The sequence below is a fragment of the Ursus americanus genome, chromosome 2 (assembly GCF_024610735.1).
Source record: "Ursus americanus isolate L20-20 chromosome 2, mUrsAme1.1.p, whole genome shotgun sequence".
Taxonomy (NCBI): domain Eukaryota; kingdom Metazoa; phylum Chordata; class Mammalia; order Carnivora; family Ursidae; genus Ursus; species Ursus americanus.
In genome coordinates this window covers 97352498-97365494 of record NC_142128.1, presented here as the reverse complement: position 1 = coordinate 97365494, position 12997 = coordinate 97352498, and the positions used below count along the sequence as shown (strand labels likewise).

Genomic DNA, 12997 nt, shown 5'->3' with positions numbered 1-12997 from the left:
CCAGCAGGTACCTGGATCTCCATTGCCTTTCTGTCAGCTGTGTAGTCCATTCTGGGGTCAGCTGGTGGCACAGCTCTCCTCCCTGCTATGCACAAAGTCCAGTTTCGCTAACTGGCTATGTCCCAAGGACAGGGCTGCTTACAGTCAGTCTTCAACTTCACCACAGCATTTGCTACTAGGCAGGGCTGTGGGGTCAAGTCTCTCTTCCCTCACTAAATGGCTGCCCCTGCTCCCCTCCTCTCCTCACCCTCAGTGATCCCTTGCCCTGAGTTAGGAGGGTGTTGAGTAGTCAAAGCGACGGCTGATGGCAGCCCTCAAACGACAACCCTCTGCTCCTAGGGAATAGGGGGAAGACCCTTCCTGTTCCTTAAGCAAGGGTCCCAGCTGCGCCAAAGGCCTCTATACTCGGTTAGCACAGAGAAGCCTCATCATTTCCTCTTGAATGCCGGGCCTTCTAAGTCTAACTCAGGCTCTCCCATCCCAGTCTCCAGCCCGAGGGCTTCACGGGACAGGCCTTCCCAGTGGCTTCCTGACAGGGGGCCCCCCCGGCCACAGACTGACACAACTTTCTGCAAGCGGCAGCTTTGCACCTACCTTAACAGCTCTCTGATCTGGAATCCTCTCAATTTCGATCATGCTCCGGTCACAGAGCTGCCAGCAGTTTGGTGACAGAATGACATCGTTCATCTGCGCCATGTTCTGCGCAAGGCGCACGTCATCCACCGCCTGCCCAATCACCAGAAAGAAGTTGCGTGTTTCATCTCCAAAGACCAACATGGTGATGTGGCCGGCAGCCAGGGCTGGCAAGGAGGCAAGCACGAGAAGTTCTCGGTTATCCCCAGCAGCAGCAGTTCTCAGTCAGAATCCTGCGTGACTGTCTACCTCAGAGCCAGTGTAGTTTCTGAAAGTTTCCACAGCTATCAGAAGACGCCTCTGTGCACCCAGGCTTCCAAAGCTCCTCTTTCTCCCGAGCTAGAAACTCGGCTACTAGTGTTCACCTTTCTGGGACATTTCTCTCTCTAGATGGCCCTTTCAGGCCCCAAAGGTATTTTATCCTTTCTTCAATTTACTTGTACTTAAGAGCCACAGAGAACACCCTCAGTAATTCCTTTTGGAGAGGATTTGCATTTTATCAGAAACTGAGGCTTTAACTAAAAAGAAACCCTTAGGGTTGAATGTCAGGCAACAGCCAGAGGGGGAAAGGTTGGGGGAAAGGGAGTAGGTATTCTGACAGTCAGCGTCCCACCCCCACAAAGCGCCCCCTGAGTGTTTTCAAGTTGAGAGACGAAGGTTTTGGTACCAGAGCGACAGAAGATAGAGTGTTGTAAAATACGTCATATATACAAAACGTCACGTGCGAATGAACTACGAGTGATACACAGTTCTTTCAAATGACTGACAGCACCAAGACCTGACAATGATAGTTGTAATAGTCATGACAAAGACTAGTTTTGTGGAGTGGTTATTATGTGCCAGGTATTCTACTCGTTGCTTAAATTCACATTTTGTAAGAGCCTACCAGGTAGAGACTAGGATTAGCCCAAATTAATTAGGATTAGCCCAAATCCGAACTGGTAAAGCGAAGGAGCCCAAACTCCCTCTGGTTAGCCTAATTCCGAAGCTCAAGACGTGATGGGTGGGCTGAGCCACTATGTTCCACTATATTCTGTGTTTTCTCTCCAGGAGAGCGATGCCTCAGGGGTCGGGACCCATTTCCAGAATGCTGGAGCATCTCTCCTTTCTCAGAGCTTACCGATCTTGACTCGGATATCCAGGCCTTCTTCAGACTCCTGCGTCTCAAACAATCCATGGATCTCCAGGCTACATTTAATTACGACTGTGATGATGTTTTTCAGTTGCCTTCGCTCCACCTTCCACAGGGCTAGCAGCGCATCACCTTGAAGGGACAGACACACCGGAGGGCTTCTGAGCGGCCCTGGGAATCCATCTGTTTCGTCTGAAATCTATACAGACACTTACTCTTCAGACATGCCTCAAGCCAGCCCCTGATTTCTCTGAGGTGCCTTCTTTGTTGGAACACAGGCACCTCGGCACTCCTTCCCTACCCCTCCCATCTCAGTGAGTCCCCCATACCTGCAAATTTTAAGATGTCTCCTCCAAAAATCAACACTTCTGAGGAAAAAAGAAAATAAGGTAAATCAAACTCCAGTTTCTTAAAGCTAACAAGAAATCATTCTTCATCCATGGAATACAAATTCGGTCAAGAGAACATCAATTCAGAGAATAAACTTATACTGAAGATGTCTCAGACAAGTCGCTTATGCCCACTGGAGTGTGTTTCCTCAACTGTAGAATGCACACATTGACCTAGATGACTCACACGCTCTGTTTCTGTGAATGGGAAAAGATAGGAAAGAAGGTGGGATTTCTGGTGAGGTCTGAGGACAGCGATCTACTCCCATGATAATGGAATGCTTTTTACTGATCAATATATGTTATAAGCTGGGGCTTGAGGGGCATGGGCGAGTGGACGAGTGGACGAGTGGCAGGATTCCATAGAAGTGAGAATCAGAAAATTGGGAACCCGGGCGCCTGGGTGGCACAGAGGTTAAGCGTCTGCCTTCGGCTCAGGGCTTGATCCCAGTGTTCTGGGATCGAGCCCCACATCAGGCTCCTCCGCTATGAGCCTGCTTCTTCCTCTCCCATTCCCCCTGCTTGTGTTCCCTCTCTCGCTGGCTGTCTCTATCTCTGTCGAATAAATAAATAAAATCTTTAAAAAAAAGAAAATTGGGAACCATTACTATGGCAACTTGGGTTTTGTTTATTACCAACTTGCATTTTGTTCAGGCTTAACAACATATGTGGGCGTTTTTCTCTCTTATTTATGCATCATCACAAATTTGTTGAGCACCGCTGTGCTGAGTGGGACACAAACAGGAATTAGACGCAGTTTCTGCTTTTAAGGAACATTAACTTTTGTCTAGCGGGTGACATTAAGATATTACTAGGGAACTTACAGCCCGATAAAAGACTAGACCCTGAGTTTACCTTAACAGAGCAAATCTTTTTCTTCAAGATTAGTTCAAATGATAATACAAACAAGATGGTAGCAGAGATGGAAAAGTCAGTTGTGCTTCTGAATTCATCATTAGAAGACAGAACACTAATGAGTTAGTTAAAATCACTCATCTATTCGTAGAGCGTTCTCTTAAAGACCATATTTGGGTTATGCTGATGCTCGTTTTTTCAGTCATTGTATATAACTAAAGTTCTTTAAAGGTAATCTCTAATTCAGTCTCTTAACTGGTACAAAACACTCTTTCCCTCAAATAGTCCGTATTAGTGAGGTTCGATTACATTCCTTTACTTGCACGGTATTATATTTCAAAAAAGACTGGTTTTTCACACATTTCATGAGGAAAACAAAGATCACATTCTACCAGGTTATAACCAAAAAATACAGGAACATGGGAAATGAAACATACATAAATCAGAAACCCCTGGGGACACTTACTCTCCACTATTGCACTGATGTAGTGGTTGAGGATCTCCACCAACTGCTCAGCCCCTCGGTCCATGTACATGGCTGTGCTGAACTTCTCAGTCATTGCAGTGAAACCTGTAATAAATGTCCACCTAGTTTCCTTGGCTGCTTGGAGGAACCAAACAGCCAGGAAAAGAGGAAATCACTGGAGAGCACTGAGCCCTAGCTTTTAAGAATGGGCAAGGTTTCTTCTCCATGATCTTCAGCTGGTCAAGTGTCAAACATGCAGCCTCCCTTATCTATGCTTATTATTTTAGGGGCCAGGGAAAGGTGCCAGCTCCCTCTTCCCTCCAAATTTCCTCACCCTATACAGGGATGACGGCAATTCCTTTAACTGGTATAGAATTTCCATTCTGTGGGAATGAAAACACACAAAATGGAAACACGTCTGAAGAGGTGGCAAGTTTACTGTTAAGATGAAAACAACACCTGGAGAGACCATTTCCTGAGGTCAAGTCTGCCTGGGATGTGTGTGGGGCTTGGGAGCTAGACTCCGTGAAGTTGGGCAGGGACATGGAGCCTCAAATTCCAGTACTGGGACTGGGGCATCTTAAAGGTTTGCCAGTGACTGGACATGCCAGGGAAGGGAAGACGAAAGGGCCAGGTACACAGGCTCTCCCTCCTCCCTCCAGTTTTCTCCATAGGATTATCAGCTGTAATAGCGCAAAAGCTAAAAAATGGCACCCCACTCTGCAATTAAGCTCTGTGTGTTCACCCACATGAAACATTCCCTCTGTGCTTGCCTGAAATATCAACAAACATCAGGACTCCATCAAAATAATCCACAGAGGGTCGCTCTGGCGAGAAGTCTCCATAGACAATGAGGTCCGGTAAATGCGCTGCTATTCTGACGATGGCCCGGTCCTGTGATTCTTCTCTTCGAGTGTTCATGCTCAAGGCAAATGTTCAGGAATTTATGGTGACAGCAAACAGTCCCCAAATAGACCTTCTATAAAGAAAAGCTGAGAATGCAGGAAATCTGACTTATATTCATTTACCTATTTTCCTATTTCTTTTTCTCCACTTGCTTTGCTCTAAACTGTGGACTACTTATTTAAGTGACTGGGTGGTGATAATGCCTGAAGTGTTGAGTCACACTTGAAAAGGGCCACTTTTCTATACAGAGAATGCTTCCTATGCTGGGCCTCCAACCCTCAACAGCTGTGACATATATGAGCACCATTACAAATGGAATGGAGTGAAAGAGGGTAGCTGAATGAGTCCATGCGTTTTCGTGAAGGGATGAGCCCTCAGCATACAAGTCCTGTTGAAGAGGGGCCAGTGGCATATTCAGTCAGTCTATGCTCCTTGTCCTTCTGTCCTCGTGGTTCATCTTCCTCTCTCCCTCCCTTTTGGTCTCTCATCTTTTCTTTCTCCTTTTTGAAAATTAAAAAAAAAAGTGTAGATGTGAGTTTATGTGGGTGAATATTTATATAAAGGTGAGAAGCAAAGTATCACATACAAGCAAGAGATTAAGTGTATTAAGGTATAGTCTTTTTTTTTTTTTTTTAAAGATTTTATTTATTTATTTGACAGGATAGAGACAGCCAGCGAGAGAGGGAGGGAACACAAGCAGGGGGAGTGGGAGAGGAAGAAGCAGGCTCATAGCGGAGGAGCCTGATGTGGGGCTCGATCCCATAACGCCGGGATCACGCCCTGAGCCGAAGGCAGACCCTTAATCGCTGTGCCACCCAGGTGCCCCATGGTATAGTCTTAAATTACAAGAGGGAACAAATTCAAAGGGGTGTGTGTGTGTGTGTGTGTGCGCGCGTGCACGCGTGCACACCTAAGGCTTTAAACTGTAAGTTAAAAGGGAAATGTTGAAATTTTAATTTATTGCCAAGTTAGTTCTAAGAAAACCAGAATTGCCTAAGGCCTTCCTTTGGCTGTTGGAGTCAATTAAATGTTCATGCTTGAATGTTGTAAAAATCATGCTCTATCACCGTGAACAGAAATAGCATACCCAACATTTTCAGACCAATCCAAGTTCCTGGAATAAGAGATACAGATAATAAGAGAGTTAAAAAAAGTGGGAGGGACTGTTCCTGACCATCAGGGAGAAACTGGTTGATAATTTCAACTATACACAGTTCATACCGGGGTGTGTGAGCATTAGAAGGAAAAAGTGAGACAATTAACATGTATTATAGACTTAAGAAAAACATTAAAAACACAAACAAGGGAAAACATTAGTATATTTAGCAATCTTTAAAATGTACGGAAACCTCTAAAATTCAGTACTAAATATTAGATATTGAATGACCTTTAAAAGGAAAAACCCTGGTAAACTCAAATATTAAGTGAACAAAAGACAGGGAAACAGGTACCTAAGGTTAAAAAAAAGGGCAGCATTTAGAAACTCAATAAAAACCACAGCATGTACTAGGAACAGTTAACAGAGAACATGTAAGTCAAATAAATAACTTCAGATAGTGAATTTAGTAAGTGTTATAAGAACTTATAGGAAGGTTGGGGAAGATTGACTCCCCAGAATAAGCTGAGACTTAAGAAAAATGCTGAAATTAAGAAAACTTAGAGGGACTGTAAGCCTTTATTAAAAGCAAGGAAATTATTAAAAGAGGAATAACGACAAAGTTTCTGCCTCCTTCACTACGGAGAATTGAAAAGTATAACAAATACTGCTAGGAAAGAATTGAACTCCAAGCTAAGAAGATAGAGATAAAGCACCCAGGCTACTTTTTTTTTTTTTTAAGATTTTATTTATTTATTTAACACAGATAGAGACAGCCAGTGAGAGAGGGAACAGAGCAGGGGAGTGGGAGAGGAAGAAGCAGGCTCATAGCAGAGGAGCCTGATGTGGGGCTCGAACCCAGAACGCCGGGATCACGCCCTGAGCCGAAGGCAGACGCTTAACCGCTGTGCCACTCAGGCGCCCCAGCACCCAGTCACTTTACATAAATTCAAGTAGCCAGCCCCAGATTAACCTATATATACAGATACTGAAGGAATGTACAGACATAATGTTGAGAACGAGAGAGGAGTTGGAAAACTGGAGATGGTCACATTCTTTTCTGAATTTCAAAAGATGAGGCTACAGAAAACACAGACTGGTAAATATAATGTAATCAGTCAGTATAAGCTAGGTTTGCTTCATTAACAAATACTCCAAAGTGACAATGGCTTGAAATAACAAAGGATTATTTCCTGTTCCTTTCTTACTTGTGCTACATGTCTATTGTAGGTTGTTTGAGGCTTTGCCCTATTATTGCCTTCACTTTGGGATCCAGGCTGGGACATTCTGACTAGCAAGACAAGGATTTGATGGGGCAGACTCATTCTTAAAGTGTCTTCCCAGAAGTGACATATTTCTCTTCTCACATGACATTGACCAAAGAATATTATGTGAACACAATTTCAAGTAAGTGTGAAAGTGCAATTCTACCATGTGTGCAGCGGGAGACAGAGCTGGAATATTTGTGATAATTCAAATATTTGCTGATATATGAGCACTTAGATCACCAAGAGGTGATTAAAAGGAGCCATAATGGATTCAGAGCCAAGAGCAAAGTTATTTCCGTTTCTGAAGAGTTATTAAACTTTTATTTTTTTATTTTTTTTAAAGATTTTAAAATTTATTTACTTGACAGAGAGACAGCCAGCGAGAGAGGGAACATAAGCAGGGGGAGTGGGAGAGGAAAAAGCAGACTCCCAGCAGAGGAGGGAGCCCAATGTGGGGCTCGATCCCAGCACCCCGGGATCACGCTCTGAGCCAAAGGCAGACGCTTAACGACTGAGCCACCCAGGCGCCCCTGAAGAGTTATTAAACTTTTAAATCGAGAGAATGCTGTAAAGTATATCTTGACTTTAAATTTCTCACATCCTTATGGGTAAGATACAAAATTATAGCTGATGAAAACATAGTTATCTGTTAACATAGTTAACAGTCCTACCTAAAGGATATTGATTCATGTTCTATTGTTCACTCAGAGGGAAGCCTCCACGGGCATGCTAGAGGACGTAAAGATGTAATTGGAAAGAGAGCCAATATATTGAATGACAGAATCAGGATCTTAAAATAGCTTTTTTTTAAAAAGATATTTTATTTATTTATTTATTTATTTATTTATTTATTTATTTATTTATTTATTTATTCAACAGAGAGAGAGAAAGAGAGAGAGCACAAGCAAGGGGACCGGCAGACAGAGGGAGAGGGAGAAGCAGGCTCCCCACTCAGTAGGGAGCCCAATGCAGGGCTCGATCCCAGGACCCTGGGATCATGACCTGAGCCAAGGGCAGACGCTTAACGGACTGAACCACCAGACGGCCCAGGATCTTAAAATATCTTCATTGACTGAAATAATAATAAAATTTCAGAAGAACAAAAACAAAGTGCTATATGCAGAATTTTAATGAAATCAAATGCATAAGCATATGGTGTGAAAAACTAGATTTACTGCAAATTCCTTGCTATCTTTTAAAAAACATTTTTATTAAAGCATAACATGTATAAGAAAATGAACAATTTGTAAGTGTATAACTTTATGAATTATTATAAAGTGACCAATGCACGTAATTCCTACAGATATCAAGAAAGAGAATGTTACCAGCACTACAGAAGGTCCTCTCCTGTCATGGCCCAGGCACGCCCCCACACTTCTTCCCAAAGGTAACCCCTTCTCCTTATCTCTAACACCGTAGGTTACCTTTACCAGTTTTTCAACTTTACATAAATGGAATCATACCATATATATTCTTTCATTTTTCTCAAATGTTTGTGATATTCATCCATGTTGTATGTATATCAAGAACATTCCTTTTTGGTGCTGTCTAGTATTCAGCAGCTGATTATACCACAAGCCTTTATCCATTGAAGTATTGACCTGTTGGTTGTTTCCAGCTATTAGAAACAATGCTGCTAAGAACATTCTTGTACATGTGTTTTGGTAAACACGTGTGCATTTTGCTTGGGCATCTACTACGGAGTGGAGTTGGTGGGTCACAGGAGACACATATATTGGACTTGAGTAGATCCTGCCAGTCTTCCAAACTGGTTGTACCAATGTATACTCTACAAGCAAGATATCAGACTTCTGAAGCTCTGTATCCCGGCAATACTTGCTATTGTCAGTCTTTCAAAATTTTAGCCATCTTGATAGGTGAGTGGTGGTATGTGTGGCTTTGTGTTTCCCTGGTGGTACTAATGAAATTAAGCACCTTTTCATATGCTTATTGGCCATTTGGATATGTTGCAATCTTAAGGTCCACGAGTAGTGTTCAAATCTGATCCACAGCATTGGGTTTAGTTCTGCCCCCTTTATTTGAAGGTCACTAACAACGGAACATGAGTGATGGGAGAGATTGGAAATGTCAGGAGATGATGACATTCGGGTGAAATGCTAGTTATCGTCAAATATTTGGAAATGTGAAAGTTGTGCAGAAACAAGGAGACACAGGTCCCTGTTGTGCAAAGTCTAATGCAGGCCCCCGCTTTTCACATACTAATTCCTCTACTTTCTCCCGCTGGTAGGGATTGAGTATGGCTAAGCGAGAATAACGTTCACGAGAGGGTTGAGGAGTCAAGGCAGGCTGGCGATTTTTCCTCAGTAGAGGGGGTCAGTTTATCCAAGAATGGGTGATCTTAGTAGTATGGTTTCTGCAGGCTTGAATGTTCTGAAGACGCTTGCGCAGATGTGCTAAGAACTGAGGTAGGACCGAAGACAACCGAGCAGGGCTGAAGCTCTATTTCCTCTCCTGTGGCTGCTCACTGACTTCTTCACCGTTTTTTCTTTGGCTACCATTTGTGAGACTACCAGAATTAGCACAATATATAGGACAGCCAGTTCAATTTAAATTTTAAATGAACACTGAATAATTTTTGAACGTAAATATATCCCAAATACTGCATTTTATCTAGCAACTCTGCTTCCACCCTGTTAATTCTGGCAAGTACCATACCCTCCTCAAATGCACAGTGTAGGCCACCTTGCTTTAGTTTGAACACTGTGTGAAAAGTGGGTTAGATTTATTTTTTGTTGCTCCAAAAGGAGGAACTAGGATCAGTGGCTGGCAATCACCGCGAGGCAAATTTAACAATGTAAACTCCCCAACTGGGCAGTTTAGGAAGCGCTGGATTTCCTTGTGAAGGGCACAGCTGTCTTGCCTGCAAGGTCATAGTGATTCTTACATTTAATGGAAAGATGATTGCTAAGATTTCATTGTTTTAAATAAGGTGATCCGAGAACTTGGGACAGTTTTTTTTTTTAAGTTTATTACTACTAGGCAAGGAAAGTAGATGCATTTGGCCACTAAGCTGACAAATTATGAGGGAAACTAGAGTAAGAAAATGATTTGTCCATGAGCTGAAGAGGCACAGACATCTAAAATGAATACCTGAGAAAGTTTGTCTTATGAACACATATTAAACAACAACAGAAAATTTCTATTTTAGAAGAGTAGATTAATATTTACTTTGTGGCACATACATTTCAAGTTATTGAGACCTCTTCATGTGAAGCATTTTACATAGGTTGCCTCAGAACAGCACTGTAAGACAGGCCCCACGACCACTTTATAGACACAGAAACTGAGGTTTGAAGAGATTCATTTGCCTTAGGCCACCCAGCTGGAAAGCCCAGGTCAGTGGGATCTGAACATCCATGTTCTTTCCACCACACCTTGTTACATCCCATTGGTACATGTTTTATGACACTTTGGGGATATTTATGAGCTAGGGAAAAGATGCATTTAATTTAAGAGTACTTTCAATGCATGTTGATAGCACTGTCATCAATTATTTGACCAACTCAATCACAGTCAAGAAGACAGCGTGAACAGAGCAGGCACTGAGGGTGATGAAAGCACCGAGGAATGAGGATACCTGAAAGACTGAAAGAGCAAGTAGGTGGATGAGACCCCAAAGATACACCAAGAAAGAGTTTCCTGAAAGAAGGAAGGAGTATACGGTTTCATTCTACTTAAAACTTGGCAGTATCCAAAAATGAAAATGAAATTAAACATCAATTATATCCATTATAGTTTCTCTAAATATCTCTTCTAGAAAGTTTATGATTTCAGCTTTCATTCAGTTTTTACCACTATGTAAAATCAGGTTTTAAAAGAGCCCAAAGAGGAGATACTCTGAACTTAAAGGGATAATGTTGTGTCAGGAAAGCTAGCCAGCCCACTCTAGCCAAGGTGACTTTCCTCTGAGTTACAAGGACACTTGGTATCTATAAATGTATGTGTCTTATTTTCTATTTAAATATCGTTACTTATCTATTGATCTGCTTAAATCTTCCTGTGAATTGGAAACTGTTTTAAAGACCATATTTTACATGTCTTTGTTTCCTCCAGAGCATCTTCCTACCACCCCCTCACACGGTAGGCATTTGCATTTGAGGACCAATACAAAGCAGGCTATCATGTGAGAAGTTGCAGGACAGAGATAGATAAATAAAGATGGCAAGCCAGAAAAATAGGGTATCCAGGATACCTAAGATGAGGCAACATTTAAGACTTCATGTTTCTAACCTCACTTAAAAGGTTGACACAGAGAGATTTACATCTATCATCTATCTAGGATACCTAGCCCAAGGATTTCCCACTTTCCTCTAAGCTCCAATACCTGCTTTCTTCCCAGAGGGCTGATCTCACCTTTACCTTTGTAACCATTCTTCCTACTGAGACTCCACATACCTCCTTTTTCTCCAAGGCTGAGGGAAACCAGAGCCTAGATCAGGTACCAGATCTTTCAGGAGGGCAGAAAACAGAAAAGGGGCCTGGGTGACATTATTCTGAAGATAGCAGAAGTGCCATGTCCGCGTATGGCCCATAAAATGACAGTTTTGTCTAAAAGCCGTTTTCCAGGCCACACCCTCATCAGCAGCTCATTGTTTCACGCTCACTGATCGTGCTTCTGATTGGCTGGCACTGCTCTCCCCTCCCCCACCTGTCCCAGTGGCCCATTGCTCCTACAGGGACTGGTTGTTTCAGGTTCTCCATTGGGACATGTGGGGCAAGGGTGAGTGAGACTGATACGACCTCAAAGTAGTTTTCGTAACTCTTTCTCTGGCCTCATAGAGGGTGGCTGAAATTAAGCAATAGTAGGTGATTATCATAAAGCCATGTATCTCCTGAATGAGCAAACACCCAATTTTGATTAATAATGGTTATGGCTTTTACCAGGACTATGAAATTTATCAGTTATGCATTCAGAACTTTAGGGATTTTCGTGAGATAAATTTTTGTTTGAAGAATTACATACCCATCTTTTTTTTTTTAATGCTTTTTTATTACATTATGCTAGTCACCATACAGTACATCCCTGGTTTCTGATGCAAGGTTCGATGATTCATTAGTTGTGTATAACACCCAGTGCAACATGCAATATGTGCCCTCCTTACTACCCATCATCAGTCTATCCCATTTCCCCACCCCCTCCCCTCTGAAGCCCTCAGTTTGTTTCTCAGAGTCCATAGTCATACCCATCTTTTTTGATTGGTCAAGTGAGCATTTCTAATCATTTTTTTTAAAAGATTTTATTTATTTATTCGACAGAGATAGAGACAGCCAGTGAGAGAGGGAACACAAGCAGGGGGAGTGGGAAAGAAAGAAGCAGGCTCATAGCAGAAGAGCCTGATGTGGGGCTCGATCCCATAACGCCGGGATCACGCCCTGAGCTGAAGGCAGACGCTAAACCACTGTGCCACCCAGGCGCCCCCCCCCCCAGCATTTCTAATCAAATTCACCCCAAAGATAATTTGCAATCCAATGTGGCATGGATTTGGGTTTCTCAATCCAGTGCGACACTGGCAAAATGTGTTTTAAGAGGGTTGCATATTTTCTAACAGCTTAAATCATGTTTTGATTTTCTAGCTGTTCGTATGTATTACACAACTACAATTAACATTTAGTGACACATATGTAAAACTTGAATTTAAAAAAAGCTGAACTGAAAAAGTAAGTAATCATTCTCAAGGAAAGTCCAGCCCTATAATTAAATTTACTGTGTGTTTCAAAATGTTATAAAACACAGTTGTCTTAAGGGAGGAAAAGAGATTCATTTAATTATATTTTGTCAAGAAATTTTTCTAATGTTAGTTGTGGAAACCAGTCTTAATATAATTAGAATCATACCTCATACAATTAAACAGACCCCTTAGGGAGAAAGCCCATCTTAATACCAGTGCTTTCTACTTCTGTCTCATTATATAAACATGCTCTACTAGAAACTATTTTGCTTTATGGAGAGGAACCTGGGCTTTGAGGTCAACCCTTGTTAAGATTCAACCTTTCACCATCATTTGAGCAACTTAAAAAAAAAAAAAGACAACCTGTTTACTACCTGGGACCAGCTCTACTAGGATTTTTGGAAGGAAACTCAGTACTCCAAACAGGAGCTCAAATTAAATAGACTGTTGATTATTTCTAGAGTAATCTATGTCCAGTCTCTCTTCATAACAAGGACAAAGGTCACAATGTTGACAGAAAGCTGACTTATGTCCAGGGTACTCTACCAGACACTTTTAATCT

At 42.1% G+C, this 12997-nt stretch overlaps 1 protein-coding gene across 1 annotated transcript in view; it reads right to left on the bottom strand.

Annotated features, from left to right (window-relative positions):
• ADCY10 (adenylate cyclase 10) overlaps positions 1 to 5050 on the bottom strand; it is a 73927-nt gene extending 68877 nt beyond the window's left edge. The window contains exons 1-5 of the mRNA XM_045797418.2: positions 4249 to 5050; positions 3476 to 3580; positions 2095 to 2133; positions 1754 to 1897; positions 595 to 800 (exon numbers count right to left, since the gene is read on the bottom strand). Coding sequence (XP_045653374.1) covers positions 595 to 800; positions 1754 to 1897; positions 2095 to 2133; positions 3476 to 3580; positions 4249 to 4396 — 642 coding nt within the window. The 5' untranslated portion in view covers positions 4397 to 5050. The remainder of the gene's footprint in view (positions 1 to 594; positions 801 to 1753; positions 1898 to 2094; positions 2134 to 3475; positions 3581 to 4248) is intronic.
• Between the last annotated feature and the right edge of the window lie 7947 nt (positions 5051 to 12997).